A 22,218-nucleotide genomic window follows, 5' to 3' on the forward strand; every position below is an offset into this window, starting at 1 on the left:
TTAAACCACATCCCTTCACCTCAACTCCATGTTTTTATTATTCGTGCACTTGTTCCTCCCGAGGCATCCTCTCGGTCTCCTCCTTTCAATAGAAGTTGTCAACAGATATTATTCCCCCCCCACCCCCCTCTCTTGTTTGTGCCCGGATAGAAACCCAAAATCGCGTCTCTCTGTTTCATTTCATCACAAGGTAAGATATAATTGTTCGGACATACTCGGTGTTGATGAATAATGCAACATGAGTACTTCACATCATTCGGTAAACGACAGTTGTCTGAGCTATGCGACAATACTTAGAAACCGGGAGGGTTTGTTCTTTTTATGTTTTCATTGAACTCTGAACCAACAGCAGAGGCATTATGGCACATCAAGTCCAGGTGATATTGTCGTTACTTTTATGGTCTTTTTTTTTTTTTTTTTGGCAGTCTTAGTTAAAGTCGCAAACGTCTCCGTATGTCAACAAGCGGTGAACATTGGGAGACTTGTTGCTCTGAAGTAGTCACCTGCAGCCACTCCTGTCTTTACCTTTTCACCTCACACCTGTTTGGTTTATCCACCGAAACTCAGGTTCTCATGTATTCGGTGGCAGCTAATCGGACACTTCTGTCAGTAGGTAATAAAATGAATCTAGGTCATTAACTATCACCTACTGGTTAGACAGCAGCTCCTTTGCATTCCTCACATTCCCCTTTCCACTTAATATCACACAAATGCATTGTAGTCAAACAAACTTTATTTTTTATTAACTTGCGATTAAACAGCGTCACGTATTTTTTTTTAAATTTAGGACAGGGTCATGCTGTTTTTTCCATGTTAAAGGCGGACTGATATGAGAGTGGAGGGTCACAGTTAAAGATTTCACTAAAAGTAGTCCTCGCGGATTGTGTAAACCTAAAATTAGACGTTTAAGTTTTAGTTCATCATTTGAAACATGCCATTCAAACATTTTTTTTAGAGCCTAAATATCAAGAGTGACAAGGAAGTAAAAGTTACAAACGATATGAAAGTAGTTGGAAGAGGCCTTGGAAAGAAATTAGCATCATTAGCTCTTATTGAATGGATGTGTGTCAACTTAAATAAATGCAATACATCTAAGGAGTTCAAGTCATCGAGTGATTAAGCTTTAAGATGAATTAATACCAGATGGTACGGAATTAGCTGATATCTCAAATGTTATATGAGAAATAACTCTCTGGTCTCTTTACATCATTTCAGTCGTAATAGGTGTTGGAGGATAATGCATCAGGTTGTAGATGCTTAGACTAATAACTTTCTGCTCTGTGGCCATGGATTTGTTGACCTGTGGTTTTTATTCATTTATGTGATGTATGTCTGTAACTGTGTAAACTGTGCTGCTGCCTGACTTGGTCAGGACACTCTTGTAAAGGAGATTCTTAAACTCAATTAGGTTTTCCCTGGTTAAATAATAAACTAAGAACTAAGTGGGATGCCAGTAGCCTTGTGGTTATGTGGACAGAGGCTATAGTCCACTTTGCAGCTGCCGTGGGTTCAAATCGTTAAACTCTCTTGAATAGGATTTTTATAATCGTGATCACTCTTCCTTCAGGATTGAGGACTTGGTAAGAGTAGGATTCACTAGCTGACAATGACAAAAGAAACACTTTGGCATGCATTTACAACACACTCCGCTGAAGATAAAATTTGGACAGGATTTAGAAGTTAATGGGCAAACTGTGTCAAGGCTGTGTGATATGAAGGTCACATGGAAAATGCATTTAGGATCTGCTGCTGTAAGGAGGAAGCGATTTCAGCCATGTGGCGTTCCTGTTTTTATACCTGTGTGATCATTTGAAACAAATACAGCCTTTAGGGTTCATTAGGAACAAGAGTATCACAGGTCCCTTGTTTCTTTTGCTTCAGCCTCCTCTGGCTCGTGGGTACAGTTTCACGCCTGTTAACCATCATCATTGTTGGCCAGGTTTTACTTGTCACATGATGACAGACCTTCTGCAACTCTCACTTGTTTTAGTCGTGTTGTTGTAGCCGTGTTAAAATGATTAGTGCCCATGTCTCCCTGAGTGACATTTCTTTCCACAAACACAGCAGTTAGCTCCCCCCCACCTTTCTATCTGCCTCATACTTGCCAGACTCGCCGGTCTTGTTTTGTCTCCTGTATTTCATGCTTCTCTCTTCTATGTCAGTGTGGGTGTATCATTTAAGGTGTGGCTGTCACTCACAACCAGCACTCTCTACCAATAACATGCTGAGAGGCTCAGAAACAAGTCTTTAAAGAAAGTAAGATAAGTTCTTGAGAAAATTGTTCAAGCAGGAGGTGCTGTAAGGTATGTTTATAGAAAACTGTTGCATGTGATCAGTAAAGGCCTGAACATAGAGTTACTGCTATCGATATACCCTCAAAAACTGGAGCAGTATTTGGAAAAATACATGAAACATGCAAGGGTTTAGTGGCATTACGAGCAGAGAAATGTTGATTAAATAATGAAATGTATTATATAGTTTTTGCATTTTTAAAACACACTGTACAAAGTGCTTTACACAGGGGAAAACGATGAGATACTAACATATGGTATACACAAGTCACATGTAGGGGGGCATCATATCAGACAAAAATAGAGCACGACTAGAAATAACAGCATTAGGCAAACAGGAAGAGTTATAAAAAGACTAGCCTAAAGAAGTACATTTTTAACAGCCGTCTAAAAGAAGCCACAGTTTCAGACAATCTGATGGCTGTTCCAGAGTTTGGGAGTCACCTCTCGTTTTACATTGAGAGTGAAGAACTAAAAGAAGCTGCTGATCAGATGAACAAAGAGGCCGACCTCTACAGTAAGGATGTAACAGCTCAGAAATATATGCAGGTGCCAGGCCACACAGGGCTTTATAAGTGATTAACAAGATTTTGAAGTCCATTCTGTGTGTAACAGGTCGCCAGTGTAGTGAAGCGAGAATTGGAGTAATGTGTAATAGGACTAAAACCAAAATGTTTTCAGATATTGCCAAAATCGAATAATTCAGTTTGTAAAATCCACAGCGATTTGCAACACTTTCTGAAAGTCGAGATGGCTGAAGTGCACCAGTTATTGTCTTAGATATTTATGATGGGGACCTTGTTAATAGCAGTGTTAATCTTTCACCTTTTGGTCCAGGCTGAAATATCTCAACATCAACTGTACAACATGGGCTGCCGTGTTGTTTTGCTCAGTCATCCAAGTTCCATGGTTAAGTTATTTACAGAGTTCTTCATGTTTCCTTAGAGGATGAATCCTTCTGACCTTTTGACCCCATGCATTCTTATCTAGTTGCGCCATGAGGTTCAGATTTGCGGTGTGTATTGAAGCATCTTATCATCTATTCGATTGATTACCAAAAAAACGAGTACAGACATTTATAATGAATGGTTGTAACTTTGGTTATCCCTTAACTCTTCATCTTTTCATGTCAAACTGACACTATTTCCACCAGCCTCAGTTTTACTTTCTGTTTAGTGCTAGTTAGCTAATGTTAGCAAGCTAGCATGTTCAAACACAATGGTAGACATGGCATCTCATTGGCACCCTCTACTTAGCATTGTCATTGTGAGCATGTTAGCATACTGACATAAGGAATGAGCTCAGAGTAATACTGACGAGTAGTCGTGCTGTCAGCATGGATAGACTCTCTCTGCTTGATCAGTGACCTAAGTTTTTCGAAGCAGGCAGAATTTGTCAATTTAAATTTTGACATTTGAACCCTGCCTTCTCCACTTTTCAAATGATTAAAATCAAAACGATGGGATATTTTATAAGGGATTCCCACTTTTGGCAGGCCTGAGAGACCTTCGTTCGTCTTCAGTTAAAGCTGAGTTAAACTTTTCAGTTAGTTTGCTTCTGAGTGGCGGCTGTAGCTCAGTGGTAGAGTTGGTCGTCCCCTAACCAGAAGGTCAGGGTTTGAGTCCCAGCTCCTGGAGCTACATGTCAGATGTGTCCTGGGTGAAGACTCAATTTTGTCCCGCTTCTTGATTGGCAGCATATGAAAGTGTATGAATGGGATTAGTTACATCTGATACATAGCAATACATCAGTTTGTGAATGGGTAGGTGTGACCTGCGATGCTAAAGCTCTTTGAGTAGTCAGAAGACTGGAGTCAATTTACCATTTCTGATCTTGAGCTCTGATCTTTGTTTCAAACACCTGAGCCAGACACCAGCTGGAGAGCTCCTGTGTGAGTTTGTGTCACAGATACTGAAGTCAAACAGTAATGTGTATGTTTGAGGTGTGTCTTACTTTGCCTTTTGAACTCTCTCTGTGAAATAAACAAGCATTGAGATAAATAGATTCCTGTTCGTTGATGGGGAAAAAAGTCGACACTTCTCAGCAGTTTTGACTGTTATCCATGTTTATTTCTTCTAATTATATTTTATTGAAGCCATTGTTCCAGTCGATTTTGTCAGTCAAAAGCTTTGTTACTGGAGCGCTGATGGCGCAGTGGTTAGAGCGTCGCCCCATGTATGGAGGCTATGGTCCTCCAAGCGGACAGCCCAGGTTCAAATGTGACCTGTGGCTCCTTTCCCGCACATCATTCCCCACCGTCTTTCCCTGATGTCCGACTATATCCACTGTCATATCTCGACAATAAAGGCATGAAAAGCCCAAAAGTAAATCTTCTAAAAATGAAAAAAGCTTTGTTACTCGTGCCTTTGTCCACGATAACGGTTGATCTGTCTCATTGGTCCTTGAGGAACTGTTGTTACTAGCCAGCAGGGTAAACAACACATAAACTGGGACCCTGTGTCTACTTTTTGTCGGGGTCTGCAACAAATTCAATCTAACACTTAACCCTTGAACTTCTTTGCTATTTTCATTTCACTTTTATTCTCTTGTTTGACCAGATTATTTCCCCCCTTATATATTTTTTTTCAGTGTCACAAGGAGAACGATGGAAGGCATAACGCAGCAAACATAAACAGAAGTATATGAGGTGAGTCATTGTTGGCCTGAACAAAGCGACAAAGCGCTTTAAGAAGTCAGTTTGGAACAACATGAGTGATTCTATTTAAAGGACAAATCCGTCAAAGGATTGTCATGAAGTTTATCAACTTCTCACGGCGAGATGTGTGTCTCACCGGGATGTGTATCAAGATGAAACACGATAAGCACATGGTTACACAACATGTATCTTCAGCACTGTCTCTTATAAGTAGAATAGAAAATGTAAATCTATATCAGTGCACACATTCACTTCAATCTTGATAAATCATGTTGTGTCTGATGTTAAAGCAGTCTCATTTAGCTGTGTCTTTGCCTTAGTGCTGGTCTGACTTGAGTTTTCACACTTTGTCAAACCTGTTCCCTCTCCTCAGGGTTACATTTCCATGGCAACAAGCTGTTTAGAAGTGTTTTTTCTCTCTTGTAGGTAAACCTGTCTGTTTGAAGGCTCGTGAGTCAGCAAAGTGCCTTCAGAAACAGATAATAATAGAGGTGTGTTTATTTTCTCTTCCTGTTGAAAAGTAAGCACTTGATCCTGATGATCCTATAATTCACTTTCATTGTAGCGCTGCATAAGAATGTATGTGTTGTCTTTTTAGTGCTGAGGTAAGGTTACCTGTCTTCATGTTGTGCAAAACGCTGATGTCAAAGTCTAAGCTTTAAGAAAATGGAAGCAGGACACTAGAGTTTTTACTTTATACACTAGAGCAGTGATTCTCAACTGGTCACCACCACCTTCTCCTTGAAAGATCGCAACAAATATTGTATATTTTTCAACCAATCATCAATTTATTCAATGAAAGTTGATGCAGTTGGGACATCAGATGGTACAAAACATGTGACAGAACAAAGAAATGGAAAAAAAAAAAAAACAAGCATGTTTTGAAAGTGCTTTGTAGACTTTTGGACGCACACATTCTCAACCCACATAAAACAACTTTGCGACCCACTCTTGGGTCCCAACCCTTCAGTTGAGAACCACAGCACTTGAGTATCCTTGTTTGAATTAATGTGTAACAGTGGAGCACAGCTTATTTTACTGAGCATCAGTTTGGAAATATTGTGTGATTTAAACAAATAAATGCATCCACATTCTTTAATTCTAAATCACTATATATTAACACATAAACGTTTCTAAAATTTAGTTTGTCATTATTTGGTTTCAGCAATTACATTTTCTCTAGATTTTTTCCTTTTTCATGTTACTTTAAGTTGTTTAAAAGGAGTACTTCTTTCTCTGTGACTCACACAGTCTATTTTCCAATCTCTGCCCCCCTCTCTCTTCTCTCCTCTCTGCTTCTTTCTTCTCTCGTCTCTGCTTCTCTCTCTCTCCTCTCTGCTTCTCTCTCTCTGCTCTCCCTCTGCTTCTCTCTCTCTTCTCTCTGCTTCTCTCTCTCTCCTCTCTGCTTCTCTCTCTCTCCTCTCTGCTTCTCTCTCTCTTCTCTCTGCTTCTCTCTCTCTTCTCTCTGCTTCTCTCTCTCTTCTCTCTGCTTCTCTCTCTCTCCTCTCTGCTTCTCTCTCTCTCCTCTCTGCTTCTCTCTCTCTTCTCTCTGCTTCTCTCTCTCTTCTCTCTGCTTCTCTCTCTTCTCTCCCTCTGCTTCTCTCTCTCTCCTCTCTGCTTCTCTCTCTCTCTTCTCTCTGCTTCTCTCTCTCTTCTCTCTGCTTCTCTCTCTTTTCTCTCTGCTTCTCTCTCTTCTCTCCCTCTGCTTCTCTCTCTCTTCTCTCTGCCTCTCTCCTCTCTTCTCTCTCTCTCTCTCCCTCTCTCTCTCTCTCTCCCTCTCTCTCTCTTCTCTCTCTCTCCCTCTCTCTCTCTCTCTCTCTCTCTCTCTCTCTCTCTCACTCAGCTGTGAGGAGGGGAGAGTGTTCCTCCCCCGGCCTCATATGGCCTCCCTGCATGATTTCTCAGTCCAGGCATGACTGTCATCCCTAAAAACCTCAGTGCTCAGCCTGGTTCTTCCTCTTTTGACGACACAAGTCCCAGGTTGGTGACCGTGTATTTTAAGAACACAACATAGCCGTCAGTGTCCTAGTTTTCCCTCATAAACAAGTCAAACAGTTTTCTAGTCAAGAGGGAAATATTTTCTGGGTTTGTTGTTTTCCTGGTAGATTTTTTTTTTAACTTGTGACTCATGTCGGGCCCTTTTGTTGTAGTCAGCTGCATTTCGTCTTTGACATCACTGCAGTGTGCATCAGATAGATAAATTCAGATCCGAAGCTCCAAACACTGAATTAACCAATAGCACTGAATGCTTTATTTGTGTGAGTGCATGTTTGTGCGCTGACATCACTGTTACCTGCTGAGCTTTATCTCATCACATACCACGCAGATCCGGTGCAGCGCAGATGGATGAGGTCGATGGCCTTCGTTTGAAGCTCTCCACTGACGACCTGGTGTCACTGGCTCCCTCTTTGGCTGAGCCCATCAACCTAGAAGGTCAGCTGGTCACTTTTAACAGGATTGGAATCTACGGAAAGCCCGCTGTGCCATTTTGTCACGATAGAACTATGTAGCTTCCTGGAAAAAAGGAAATGTGGATGCAGTTTTAATATGGATGGAGTAACGGATTTTGTGAAGTTTGATGTTCTCCTCAAAATAGTGTCCCACACTGTTGAGCACTTTATCTATCAGAATAAGTTAATATGGTTCATGCAAATAATTGACAGTGTGACAGATTTCTTCACATCGATCAGTAAGGGTGGGTCAAAATAGTCATATAACAGTATAGTGTATATCATCATCCTGACTCGTGTGAGACTGTTAATGAATCACTGGTGCAAAATATAGGAGAAAAAAAAATATGGAATTGACAAATTCTTTAATCTTTAATTTCTTTTTGACATTTTTTAAAAATAAATATTGCTAAATAAATTGTAGATGAATATGATTCTGTGTAAGATTTTCTATGAAATGATGAAAGCCCATCACCTGTAAAGTAAGATGAACAGCGATGGCCAGTGAGGGATCCCTCGGACTCATTTGACCATAAATCACAATCCTCATTTCTCATGTCTCTTTCTACACGTCGTCCAGACTCCCATTATGATTTGCTGCGATCTGACCTTGAGTCTGATGCCCAGAACCTGGAGGCAGAGTCCTGGAGCTTGGCTGTGGACCAGAACTTCCAGAAGACCCTGAGCAAAGAGGCCATTAAAAGACAGGATGTCATCCACGGTAAACTGAACCAACTGATTCTGAGGATGGATTATCTGTTCAAAGAAATCAGTACATTTAATCAATCCAAAGTGTTTCTAGTATCATATGCAATGTCTTACAGTGATGTATAAACAGACAGAGGTCATGCCAATCACATGTTGAAGAAGATTAATTTATAACCACTTGTGTTTAGGCAGACCTTTTTTACTGGTTAACTAAAACAAGCTGTCTGCATTGAAGGTCCTTTTTTAGAGCAAATCTATTTGTTTTCAGCTGGTAGTTCTTAAGTTATACAGATGTTATTGTCATTTTACCCCCCACACGTTTTCCAACCTTGGTCTCTTTAAATGGTTTGTATGGATTATTAAAAGTCTTTGGATCACTTTCCTAGAGCTGATCCAGACAGAGATGCACCATGTTCGCACCTTAAAGATCCTCCTCCATGTCTACATACACGAGTTGAGGCAGTCTCTGCTGATTGAAGAGTCCAAGCTGGAGAGGCTCTTCTTTGGGGTGGAAGCTCTGCTCGCCCTTCACCAGCGTTTTCTAAACAACCTCAAAGTCCGCCAAAGTCAGAGTCAGGAGGAAGACAACCCAAACATCTATCAGATCACACAACTGGGGGATATTCTCATCTCTCAGGTGAGGAATGTTAATAATGTGAATCCATGCACCTCTCTCCAGCCCTGTCGCTCTCTCTGAATGTGCTGACTGAGTATGCAGGTGTCTATAGGAATGGCTGGTATGTCTCAAACACGCTGTAAGGGACCGCTGATAGGTGTGTTTGCCCCATAAGCCCGGGATTGGCTGTCTCACCTTCATGCAGAGGCATTTTGACAAGAAAAAAACCCATTATGAGTTTACAGCACAGATGAACAAGAGCTTTTGTTTCTGGAATGAACTGTAAAAATATTAAGTTTAAAAAGTAGACTGAGGATTATATTTCACATCTCTGGCATCAGTTACTGTGAAATGACTCGGGGGGGGGGGGGGGGCTGTTATAGTTCAACCACAGCTAGTTTGCAGTTTTGATATAAGTCACATAAGTAAAATCAATATGTGTGAAAAACAAACATTAAGAACACACATTTAGTGATGCTTATTTTGAAGCCACTGGATTTGACTGGTTTTGGTCATTTCATTTTTAAATTCTATTTCACTTCGACTCACCAGAATAGACTCTCCCTGTAAGCTGCATTTTTATATTTTCCTCCTCATTTTGACTTTTTTTTTTTTGCTGCATTACCTTAGCAGCATTTCGGGTTGTTGTTACACACGCCATACAATGCAGGGTGGGATGCATTTTGTGTGGACCACGAGGCCTGATTTAATTCTTTAATTCTTCTCTTTTTTTTGTCGTCAAATTACACGATGTGATATTATATAAAGATAATTTGCAAAATAGTAACTTTGAAATCATATCCTGATATACATTAATGTTGTGTGTTACTTCCTTTTGACTCAGTTTTCAGGCGCTATGGGAGAAGGGATGTTTGAGAGTTACAGTGTTTTCTGCAGTCGTCACAGTGAAGCGATCAGCTTCTACAAAGATCAGCTACAGAACAACAAGAAACTGCAGATCCTCATAAGGGTAAGTCGTCTTCACTGATTGGTACAGTGATGGGATCATGTGCAGGACACAGTGATGGCTGTGGTTGTGTTTAGTCACAGAGAAAATGTACAAAAGTATTTTTTTTTTTTTAAAGTGAATTATGTGCAAGTCTGCAGCATCAGTAGCAGGATGTAGTAATAATAGTAATAACTTTATTTAAATAGCACCTTTTTAAAAACACAGGTTTACAAAGTGCTTCGACAAACCGCAAAAACAAGAACAAAGCAAACTAAACCAAACACAGAAGAACATAAACAACAGCAAGAACATAACAAATGCAAAAATACTAAAAATAATTGAATACAATTCAACAGAAAAGAACCCAAAGTGCACGATACCCAACAGATATATATAACCCGACCATCACAAGAACCATCATAAGAACCCAGGCAACACAAGAACCCAACAACACGAGCTGAGACCAAGAGGACCAAAGATTTAAAAAGATGTTAGAAACTAAAAGAGCTAAAACCAAAGAAAAAGATAACAACAATAAGAAGGTAAGAGCAGTAAAAGCAATAGAAACAAGTGATTAAATTATCAAAAAAAACAATAATATTAATAAAAATAAAAAGTGTGTGTGTGTGTGTGTGTGTGTGTGTGTGTATATATATATATATATATATATATATACACATACATACATACATACATACGAGCAACATTTCAGTCATAAAAGAGAGGGATGTGTTTTTAAATACAAGTGCACATTCGGCACAGCAAGCACGGTTGTTTTGTTGTCGGGCAGTAGAGCAGTAGCTACTCCTGGCTGAATATTTGCTAATAATAGCTAACAGGTGGATTTCTGTAATTCAATTCAATTCAAAAAACGTTATTTGTCCCCAGGGGGCAATTCAAAGGCACACAGAGCAGTAAATTAACAACAGTGCAAGTAGACGAAACATTTTAACCTAAATATAAAGTGTCAATTTAAATACAACTTATAACACAGATCAAACGTAATTAATTCCTGTTACAGAAATATTTCCGACTCAATTGTTGCTCAATGGTTGCTTTAATGGCTATATGGATTTAAAAAATAAACCCTCAATATCACAATATAGTTTTTCCTCCTCACATTTTCTAAATTTAATTATATTCCGGGGGCCGGATGGGAAGCTTTGGGGGGCCAGATGTGTCCCCCAGGCTGCCAGTTGACGATGGATCACTGTTCTACACAGATTGACACTGTCTGTCGAGAGGAAACTATTCGGAATGATGCAAGGCCTAAAAAATGTCCACCTTTTCCTATATTCAGAAAATTGGTCAGCTGCCTCTTGTGCGAAGGTTGGGAATCCCTGAATGTTTTCTGCTGGTGACTCAGCGCATCACAAAATATCCTATCCTGGTGGACAGAATCATTCAAAACACTGAAGGTAAAACCTCAACACTCACTTAACTATTGTAACTCTCAGATCCCAAAAAGTTCAACTGGCTTCCTGCATCAGTAACACAAATGCAGACATGTATGACTTTGTGTTTCTGTGAAATATTCTCATCTTAATAAGCAAAGGCTTTTCAATTGCTACATTTGAATCCTTCCTACAGCTGACACAGAGGAGCACCAGTCACTGGTCCAGGCTTTGGCTCTAATTAAAGAAACCATCTCCCAGGTCAACGATCAGGTCAGTGAATACGAGAAAGCGACTCGTCTGAGAGAGATCGGCCTTCGTCTGGAGCCAAAGTCTCAGGGCCGGCTGAAGAATGGCCAGCTGTTCCGCAGAGAGGATCTCTTACAGGGAGAGAGGACGCTGCTGCACGAAGGTGCGGTAACATGGAAGACGTCTGGCAAACAGAAAGGTTTGTGACCTGTTTATTGACAGTGAATACACGCGCAGTGTGTGCCATCATAACCATTTGGTTGGTTTGGAGAATGTGAAGCATGAATAGATGTTGTTAGTCGTATTACTGATACCAGAAATATATCAACTTTTAGTCCAGTTTCAGCATCCTTACCTGTTGAGTATGTCATGGACATGATTTTCTTTTCAACAAAAGTTTCTTTATCGTTCCAGATTTCTGTCTGCTCTGAATCTTATTAAAACAGATTTTACATTTGATTCTCAAAGGCAACTTTACATGAAGCCCCAGAGCAGTGTGTAGAAACCAAAACGGTGCCAGCTGCAGGAGTTTATATATGAACATTGCTTGTTTCCTGTTTTTTTTTTTTTTTTCTTTGTGAATAGGAGATTATATTAAAATTAAATTTACAGTGGTATTTATAACAGTCTAAAAGACAAAACAATAGAAACATACTTGACCCTCTTTGCATACAAACCTTGACTTCGGAAAAAGAAAAGTGTTATAGCAAAATCTTTAACTGGTAGGAATAGATGCATCTTTAAAAGGATGATACATCAAGGGACTGCTGACTCAGCGTTTTAGTGCATGGTCAGAGTGACTACATTTGTATTTTTATTTGTATTTTTGTATTTATTTCTGGGCTTTTCTTGCCTTTTATTAAAGGGACAGGATGGTGGATAGAGTTGGAAATCAGAGAGAGAGAGAGAGCCAGAGAGTGGAAAATGACATGCAGGAAGTGCCACAGGTTGGATCAAACCGTGGGTCCCCGCTTTGAGGACTGTAGCCTCTGTACATGGGGTACACTTAAATAACCGCAAGGCCACTTGCGCCCCAGAGTGACTACATTTGTTATTTTTTGCTTTGTTTCTATTTAGGAGAAGTTTTATTTTTGAAAGGATAAAAATGCAGAGAAGCAATTTAGCAGCTTTTTTTTTTTTTACATCATAGCTGTTGTCTTTAAGATGAACAGTCACACAAACGGGAAGGTCCATCTGCTGCGGTAGCTTGAGATTAAACATGGAGCACTTGTTTTGATTTTGATACTGAGAAGCATTTCTGTGTCTCTGCAGACATCCATGCTGTGCTGCTGTCAGACGTGCTCCTCCTCTTACAAGAGAAAGATCAGAAGCTTGTGTTTCCTGCTGTGGTGAGTTCTGGAAAAACATCAGTGAGAGTTTTCTGCAGCCTTCTCTGAGAAAGTTTCACTCACTAACTACTGAATTTTTTATTTCAAAATGTTGCTTCTTTCAATCAAGAAAAAAAGTGAACAAATAAGTGGGAAATATGTTAATGACTCTTTACATCATCTTACATGATCTCATGTTTTTTCTCTCAGTACTAATAACTCCTGCTGTATTATAACACAGGATAACAAACCTCCAGTGATCTCCCTTCAAAGGCTGATAGTCCGAGAGGTCGCTCATGAGGACAAAGCCATGTTCCTCATCTGTGCTTGCACCACCAGCATGCCGGAGATGTACGAGATTCACACCAGCTCCAGAGAGGAACGCATCGCATGGACAGCCCAGATCCGGGAAGCAGTGAACCGGTAAGCTGCAGACTCAGAGGATGTGAGAATTTATTTGACGTGGTCATTAATATATGTTGATTCAGCAATTTCTAGCTGACTTGAGATGCAAAGGATCAGCACATTAAACAGACCCAAGCATGATAACATGTTTGTGTGTGTTGTTCAGTTATCCAGAAGAGGAGCAGTATCGTGAGCTGACTGCAAGACTGCAGCAGTTTCAAGGTAAGAGAGCCAAGATGAACCACCTCTTACCAAACCTCACAGAATCATATCTCTCTTTAATAAGGGAATCTTTTAGGGTTGTCTTTGTCCTTGTCAGAAGAGATTATTGGAAAAGATAACTGACAGAATTTTATCACATCATTTGTAAATGACATGTTCCTGTGGTGCACACGTTTTCTACCTTTTCTACCTACACTTGATGTTTACCCGTAACAACTCTTTTTGTGAGAGTCTCTCCAAGAAATCTAATTCAAGCCATTTCATGCTGAGCCAAATTTAAAGGTAAAAAACAAAAACTTTAAATGATTAAGCTCTATGTCAAGTATCATCTATAGAAAGAGGGACTAAATCTGATGTTTGCTATTAAGGAAAGATTGAATTCCAAGAGTCCAAGCCCTGAAATGGCTGAAAAATTACTTTTTAATATTATTTCATTTTTTTGGTCATGTGAATTTAAGTTTCAAAAAGAAGCTCTTGTTTTCCTTGAAGTCACCTCAGATGGGTTTGGATTTTAAAGAATAGCGACAAACATCTGTCAACTTTCTGATTCAAAGGGAAAAAACAGAATTTGTTTTTTCAATCGTTTTTTTTTCAATTTCTTTTTTTGATCGATTAAAATGTTAAAACTAAATTGACTTCATGACTCTGATTTGGAACTGCACGGCCCACAGCAGGGATCCATCTAACATCAAGGCCATCTAACCATTTCTGTCTCTATCTAGATTTGTCAGTCAAACATGCTGTTTATTTTAAGCTGCTGCTGTTTCAGATATTCTAAAGATTAGGGATGACCAGATAAGGCAAAGTCTGACAGAGAAGCAGCAGATCTTTGCCGCTCTGTATGAGACTGTGACAGAACAGGAAACCCCTCACAAAGGTCTGCTGCTGCGAGGAGACACCACAGACCTCCAGCAGGGGGAGACACTGCTCAAAGGAGCCATCGATGAGGGTGAGTGTAGCAGTTTTCCCTTTTATAAAAAAAGAATTATCAGACAGTAGTCTGTATTGATTAATTCTTCTCTCATTAGCTATCATGATATTATCATTTACATGTCATAAGTTGTATTTTTTAGTACTGATATTGTCCTCTTAACTAAAGTAAAGAACTTGTTTGTTTTTCTTTTGTTTGCAGTGGAAAACTTGCAGAACCTGCTTTTCTCACGGATTAGAGACCCAAACCTTCTTTTGAATGAGAGAAAGTCACAGGAGGAACTGCTTCTGGGGAGGGCCGATACTGATGGGGTGGCCGATGATGATGATCTGGCTGCTAGTGCCATGACAAGTAAGCTGACATGAAAATACATCTTATATATATAAATTAACATATTAATGATGGAGTGTTCAGAGAGAGAAGATGAAACCCAAATAATATACAACAAAACATAACTAACAGTTATTGAGTTTATTTATGTATTTATGAAGGTAAAACATAATGTGTTGAGGCCATTATATTAAACATTTGTATTTGAATAGAGGTAGTGAGGTGTTTCATTCCGGCATCATTTCTCAAACGTCAGGAGTCGGGGAGTTTTCTTTTGGTCAGGTTTGTTGTATAAAACAAAATATTGATTTTTGTTTTAAAGCTTGATTGCACTGATTCTTCTCACAAGAAGTTCAGACGTAACAAAAAGTCATTTTTGATTGTGTCAGATGGCGACGCTCCTGACGGTCCCGGTGACAGCGAGGTCGATCCGGATCACAACAGTAACACCGCTAGTGATCCTCAGCTGCAGGATTCGTACGCTGAGTGTCTGGAACAGTCTGTGAGTGAGACAGATGTAAAATAAAACACACCTTGTTTGTATTCAACAGATAAATTAAAAAGAATTAACATGTGTGTGCTCATTTTTCTTATTTTTTTTGCATAGGCTGATGATGAAACAGATCTTCCAATCCGCAGTTTCCCTCCCAGTCATTTCCATGAGGCAGAGGTAACACTTCGTCTAATGCACATTTTGTTTGTTAGTTTCCTCTTTTTCCATCAGTTTTCATCCATGCACAATCATTGATATCTAACACTGCATCTCCTGTTTTCTGCAGGTGTGTGACCGGGTGATACTGCTCGCACAAAGGCTTTACAGTTTACATGTGAGACATTTCAAATGTTATACATCAAGCACGTCATTTCTAGTTACAAGTTTTCTTCCATTAGTGTCTTTAAATGTTGTAAATGTTTTATAAAACTCTCCAACACACAGGCAATAATCGCCCAGCAGGACAGCCAGATCGAGCTTCAGCAGGTGTTCCATTCAAAGAGCAAGCAGCCTGCCCGTCACTACAGCAGTGTGCTGCTTGAGCAGGAGAAGCAGCGGAACCAGGAGAAGCAGAAGGAGGAACTGAACAACTTGCACAAACTGCGGGCGCAGCACCGAGAGGAGCAGCAGCGCTGGGAGAAGGACTGGGAGCGGCAGAGGACCCAGATAGAGGCCCTGGAGGCTCAGCTTCAACAGAGGGAGGACGAGTGCAGGAAGTGGGTGGAGAAGCTCAATGAGGAGAAAGCAGACCTGGAGAGGCAGAGGGAGGACTATCAGCAGGACCTGGAGAGGCTGAGGGACTCCACACAATCAGTCGAGAAGGAGAGGGAGCGTCTGAAGCAGCTGCAAGAGAAGATAAAGAAGAGCCTCCCAAACCCAGGACATGCCAACTATGAAGATCCTTCACAAGTGAGGAATAAGATTTGATTCAACACGTTTAACATTATCCTGTTTTCATCTGTCCAATAACTGTCTACATTTAAAATATGCACGTACAAATGTCCTTTTCAAGGTACAATCTACTAAAGTTAAAAAGGACCGTTTATAAAAAATGAAGAAGAGGTTTTAATCTTCTGAACCCACATTAGTCTTTATTTAAAGCTGACATTTGGAAAGAAAACAGTGCTATTGGTTTGCAGTACATTATTAAAATCAATTTAAAATAAAATAAAAATACTTTTGTAAAGCAATGAAGTGTTGGAATAGAACAGCAGTTTGATCACACAAGTTGATGCTAAACATGAGTTTGATTTCATGATCATTTCCTGTGTGTCCTCCAGTCCTGGGCTCTCTCCAGTTACCAGTCGTTCAGAGGAAGCATAGTGAACGGAGGACGGAGTCTGACCTTAACGCCAAAGCTTCACGTCTCGCCCTCTTTCTTGGACCCCAAAGAAATACCTCCGAAGGTTCCACCTCGCAGGGAGAGCATCAGCCCCCTGCCGGCTCGGCCCGAGCGGCCCATCCAGCTGATCAGCACCACCAATCAGGTTAACAAGCCGGCAGCCGTGCAGCAGCAGATCCCCGCCAAGCTTGCCACTCTGTCCAAAGGAAAGGACAAAGGCTCTAAGATGAAAGGCTCCCACCACAGAGCGCACAGTGCAGGTCAGGATGCAGCTCTGTTTACAAGATGTCTATAACACAAACAGACATATTTTTTCCGTAGTGAGCTGATGTGAGAATGTAGCACATACTATCAGGAGAATTCACCTTGAGGAAGAAGGAAGGGGGGGTGAAGTTTATATCCTGCTTATTTTGTTTCAGTGCATGGGTTAGTCGGAGTTTGAAATCTTGACTATTTATTTCTCTGTAAATTGATTAAAACTTATATTTTAAAGAAAAAAAATCAAGAAATCAGCAGATGTTTATTTGATGGCAGTGACATTGTTGCTGAAAATAGTTAATCAGCAGTGAGTTAGTTGTTAAAATAATTCAATATGCGTTCATCTTCATAAGCTACAAAGATGTCTTTATTGAGAGTTCTTAAAAGTTCTTCAGAATAAAATGCTGTTAAATAACTACTTCAAGTGTTGTCTTTCTACATCCAGCCTCCATAGACGTGAATCAGGTGCTGCCCATCCGAGTGACCGGGAAGGAAGGAGGCAGCATGAGAACCAGAAGGAACGCCAGTCCTCAAAAAGCTCAAAAGCATTCAGGTACGGACAGTCGCGAGGGTGAAAGCCTAGAGTAAAACTTTTGCACAGGTCCATCATTTTTATTCTTGCTACAGAGGAGTGATGTGTACTGGGAAAACTCAGGGGGGGCTCATTGCATTTAAAGAGACACACACACCAAAACGGAGCGTTCTGATAGAGCTGGTTTATACAGGGTCACAAACCTCCTCTGGTGCTTGATTCATGTTATATTTTGACCAAAGCACAGCACAGAAGTTTCATTTAGACCACAGGAGACTGTTTGAAAAGGGGTATAATATCCTCTTTAATAAAGATGTGGTTCCAAATGTTCAAGGTTCAAGTTTTGATTTACATTCATGGTCAATCCTTATGTCTAACTTTTTGAATGATACTTTAGATTATACAAAAACAGAAATAACATACGTAAACATTTTAAAGGACCCATTTCATGATGGAACACATCATCAAGAGGTGTCTCACCACCTCTGGAGAGGTGAACATCGCAGTCAGCTTTAATTCCCATTGTGTGAATGACTTAGCAACATTTTAACCAGTCACCTAAAAACCCAAAACAAAAGGTCCAAAAACGATATTTGGTAATTGAAGGTGTATCTTTAGTTTTGCCATTTTAAACTTTAATCTTGGCATTAACGAAATCTGTTTGAAATAGCTGTTTTACTGTTTTATGTTTGTTTCAGGAAAAAGGGGATTCAGATCATTTGATTAAACTTTTTTTTCATATTCGTGTTAAACTATTTCTTCTTTCTCCCTTCAGGTGCCGTTAACCTACCAGGTTCCGTCCACAATATGAAGATGTCTCAGTCCTTCAGCACACACAGGAGGAGCAACAGCGATGCTCCTCCTCCAACACCGCCTCCTTTCCCCAAAGACATTCTGGAAGCAGGCAAAGAGAAGGTAATATTCCTTTAACCCTGAACTTCTTTCTGGAGTTCAGATGAGGACTGCTCCATCATAAAGACTTTGACGTGGAAGACTGATGTGAACATGAACTCATGTGTCCAGTAAGAAGAGAACTGTCACTTTAATGGGAATTGAACCCTGGACTTTAACAATGACGTGAACTAAAACAAAAAACAATTGAGATTTAATGCAGAGGTTGCACAAAAAATTTCAAAAACCTCGACCTTTTTCGACATCGGGATGTTCATATTTTACATGAAGATGTTACAAAAACAAAACCCTTTGCCAAAGACTTTTATGAGACGTTATTTTTTTAGCAATTTTTTATTAGAAATTAATGTAAGTTTTCTTCAAACCGTTGAGCACTCATGTTTTACATCTGAAGCTGTCTTTTTAATTTATGAATGATGAATACAGGGTGAGTTGTATATTTCTTAACGTTTGCATCGGTTTCACTGTGAGGTGCTAAGCACAGGAGTTTGATTTGGGAATGAATCAAAGGTGTAATATACAGTATATATATATATATACCATGGTCCTGCTCCTCAGCTGTAACAAAATGATGCAGTAATGTACTATATTGAGGAAACTACATGCAGGCTTTGAACATGTTGTTTGTAAATAGTATCAGCTGATGTTCCCTGTTCATTAATGTTCACGTTATTTCACAGATTTTCTTTTGAAAATCAAACGCTGTTCCTTTTTGTTTAAAGAAAAGCATCCTTCACAATCCAAACTCATGGAATAAAAGATCACTGACCTGACAAAACTGAGTGTGGCATTTTATATTCTTCAGTTAAACACATCGTGATGGATCATTATGATTGTCTTGCGTTATATAAATTATCGCCGAACCGATGTATTTTGATCCTTATGTGGGCCACATATCACATTATGAATCATTGGTTATCCTGTGATTTCCATCGCTAATGACTCCCCTTATCAAGTTAAAAATTAGCACTAAAAAGCTGCTAAAATAGAGTTCCTTTTTTCTCGCTCAATGTTTTTTAGGCTTTAATGCTGAAAGACAACCTCCTCTTTGGGGTTAGACTGCCGACCGATAAACTCCTAAAAACTGTTTTTAATTTTTTGCACAACAAGCAGTGAGTGGCCTGTGAGACTTGCACAACCAGCAGATAATGCCTTTTAAAGGTCCAACATATTTTACCAGCTTAAATACCACAAATGTCACAAAGGAAACGTCTCGCTGCACCTACATTATCAAAGAGCTTTATTTGTAATCATTCACCTGAAGGTAGATTTCTTCCCTTTGGCGAGCAGATGGGTACCTTTATTGTGGACTTTGGAAGTTGTATGAATGTATGTGAGGTATGTCATACACTGGAGTCTGAAGTAGGAGCAGTCAGCTTTATAAAACAAAAATACCTTCACAGAATGAGTTTGATGTGAAACATGTTCAGGTCAAAGGTTAAGATGTAAAACCCAGACATAAATGTGGGCTTAAATACAGCGCTCTGCACTGCATTGCAAACCAGTCAACCAAACAGCACGGCAGTCTATGAAATAGTGATCCAGTATGAAGAGGACTTCACTTTGAGTGACTGAGCAGCAGCGACAAAAAGCCTCTTTGTCAGACTGCTTCTCATTTCTGCCTAGCCTGAACAGCAGGCGACCTTTTTCACAGCTTGAGGGATGTGATGAAAAGACGCATTGAGACTGAAAAACCCATGCAGGCGGCCGAGTTATGTTTGGCATCAAAAAGCTGATACAAAGATATTGAAACAGCCATTCAAACAGATGATAACACACACCAAATATCAGATACAATGTTTTATTTATTCCATATATTCCTCCGTAGAGGCATTAAAAACCACTTGGTGACACAAACTATACCGGTGAATGAATAATCTCCTTGACAACACTTGTTGATTCAGCGAGGGCACAGATCCAGACAACTAAACTGTTCTCGTTTGACTCTTTTTTTTTTTTTTTTTTTTTTACTCTTTGACCCTTTACTTCTACACAGAGGTGATCAACAGGCTTCATTAACATGAGAATGACACTCTTGGGTCAGAAAAAAACAGGATGAGTACTGGATATAGTGATACCTTTTCTTTTCTTTACACCCCTGTATACGATTTTTTTTTTTTATACATAGACATATATAGACATGAACCAACAAATGTCAGCTCATAAGTTCAAAAAATATTGTGCAAACGCTTCGTATAAACCAACCTAGAGACATCTGTAACACAACCCGTCACTCGTTCCTCAGCTCAAACTGCAGCACATCAGCATTCAGGGTACAGTACTCGTGTTCACCCCCCCCCCCGATTTAACGCATTTAAGGCCAAAACAAATTCTTAAGACGATATCAGTTACAACTTGGGGTTCAAGTCTCCGACATTTTACCTGTCGCACCACCAAAAAGTTATACAAGTCTGCACTACAGGGTTATACACTGGTTTTATAGAAAGGGTAGAAATCTTAAACCATAGCATGCAAAAGAGAAAAAAAAAAAAACATCAAAAAGAAAGAAGAGAAAACAAATCAAAGTAAAAGCTTTGGCTCAGTCAACAACCATGATAGCACCACATTTGAAAGTGTGTGAAACTCTTTGTCCGTGGTTTATGTCAGAGAGAAATATGGAGAGCTGAATGGCTTGTGACGATGTGTGAGTGCTTGTGCTTTTCAAAATAAAGGTCTCAGCTTTACATGAGGTGCGTGTCTTAAAACTTTTTGGTTTGTGTCGATTTTGCCGGCCCCCTTTTGTTTTTTCTCTTGCATATGAATCTCATCCTACTGTTTTAACAGACTAATGTGTCACTCATCAAGAGTCTTTGCTGTGAAGAATCTCTAGAAAAAAAAAAGAGGCTGTCTGGGCAGGTTGCAGCTGAACACTTTGTCTGACACCTAACCCCTCAGTGGGTCCAAATGACTATAGAGCAATAATCAATCTTGTTGCTTATTGTTCTCTTTTGCTTTTATAGGTCATCAAGAGGTCAGTATAAATGTCAGTCTTTCTTTTCATAACCAGCTTAAAACTCCTGTCAGTAGCTTTGAAAACCTGTTCATTTGAAGTATACTGAGACCTTTTAAAGAACTGAAATAGCAGCAGGGTCAACGGTAAAACTTTCTTCTATAGGCTACTTCAGAGCACTTGCAGTAAACTTCTAACAAACCAGTACAAGATCTAACAGTTGAGCTCTATATGTCATACTATATTAAACTGAATACCCTTTTATTTAATAAAGAAGTCAATGTGTGTTTGTACCACTAACATCAATCTCCTTTTAACTGTGGAGCTAAAATCAGCAATCACTTCCATGATTGATCTCTTTGCCCTTTTTTAAAATCATTTTCAGATTCTCAGTCATGTTGGTCTCGAGCATGTCAGGAAAGAGTGGAAATGCCCACTCTTTTGTTGTTTGATCACTGCAGCTCCATCATTTGTTCTTTGTGGAGCATCAGAGGAAGTCGAATTAAAGGAGAATTAGCAATTAGCAAAACTACTAACAAGTCATGAAGAAAATAAATTTACCTCACCCCAATAAAAAAAAAAAAATCTCCTTAGCAAATTAATTCAATTGTAATCAATCTGTTTGAACAGAGCCTTCAGGGCTGTTAAGCTTCTTCTTACTCTCATTATGAGGTTCCAGACTGTTAAATAGTAGAAAGAGTTTGTGGAGATTTGGTAATTAGTGTGTCAGTTTAATGCCTAGACCTTATGTGTCCGGTCCCGGTGCCCCGCTGAGCCAGCAATTCAGGAAAACAAACCTCTGCTGCTCTTCCCTTCGCACCAAGTGCAAATAAATGTCTGTACTTCAAATGTCCATTGACTGAGGCAACAAAATAAAAAGAAACGAATCTCGACAACAAATAAAAACATGAAATGAAGTATGAAATGCTGTACTAGTTGTCCTTTCGGTCAGATTTGTTTTCCTCTTCGTCTTTCTCTTCTGGGGGGGTTTCTTGAGGTTGGGGGGGATCTTTGCTCTGATTGGTGGCCTCATCAGTTTGTGGCTCTAGTTTTGTTGAGGGTCCCTTTGCCTGCGGTGCTGGAGTTTGTGTACAGTTGATGGGTGCGAGGACTATGGCAGGCTGCAGGGGACAAAAGAAGTGTTGATATCAAATTGCTGAATTGTGTCAAACAGAAACTAAAAATGTAAAAAAAATAACAAC

At 39.7% G+C, this 22,218-nt stretch overlaps 2 protein-coding genes across 4 annotated transcripts in view; one reads left to right on the plus strand and one right to left on the minus strand.

The window, feature by feature from the left end:
- arhgef18a (rho/rac guanine nucleotide exchange factor (GEF) 18a) lies at positions 1 to 20,051 on the plus strand. 2 transcript variants are annotated; one of them, XM_020635261.3, is made up of 22 exons: positions 1 to 190; positions 4,881 to 4,938; positions 5,374 to 5,438; positions 6,791 to 6,927; positions 7,274 to 7,380; positions 7,978 to 8,118; positions 8,492 to 8,742; positions 9,566 to 9,691; positions 10,971 to 11,088; positions 11,261 to 11,512; positions 12,586 to 12,662; positions 12,883 to 13,064; positions 13,213 to 13,268; positions 14,038 to 14,217; positions 14,401 to 14,550; positions 14,919 to 15,031; positions 15,137 to 15,199; positions 15,309 to 15,356; positions 15,467 to 15,931; positions 16,303 to 16,624; positions 17,068 to 17,175; positions 17,930 to 20,051. In XM_020635261.3, the coding sequence occupies exons 4-22, from the start codon at positions 6,860 to 6,862 to the stop codon at positions 18,082 to 18,084; spliced, it is 2,982 nt and encodes a 993-aa protein (XP_020490917.2). In that variant the 5' UTR covers positions 1 to 190; positions 4,881 to 4,938; positions 5,374 to 5,438; positions 6,791 to 6,859; the 3' UTR covers positions 18,085 to 20,051. The 2 variants fall into 2 exon arrangements, with proteins under 2 accessions (XP_020490917.2, XP_020490918.2); XM_020635262.3 differs by lacking the exon at positions 6,791 to 6,927 and having other exon boundaries at positions 2 to 190.
- Positions 20,014 to 22,218, minus strand: part of sppl2 (signal peptide peptidase-like 2) — an 11,461-nt gene continuing 9,256 nt past the window's right edge. Inside the window, exon 15 of one of the 2 annotated variants that reach the window (XM_020635149.3) lies at positions 20,014 to 22,137. In XM_020635149.3, the coding sequence (XP_020490805.1) occupies positions 21,949 to 22,137 (189 nt within the window). In that variant the 3' untranslated portion in view covers positions 20,014 to 21,948. The remainder of the gene's footprint in view (positions 22,138 to 22,218) is intronic. The other variant, XR_010666352.1, reaches the window with a different exon arrangement.

The sequence above is a fragment of the Labrus bergylta genome, chromosome 4, assembly GCF_963930695.1.
Source record: "Labrus bergylta chromosome 4, fLabBer1.1, whole genome shotgun sequence".
Lineage (NCBI taxonomy): Eukaryota > Metazoa > Chordata > Actinopteri > Labriformes > Labridae > Labrus > Labrus bergylta.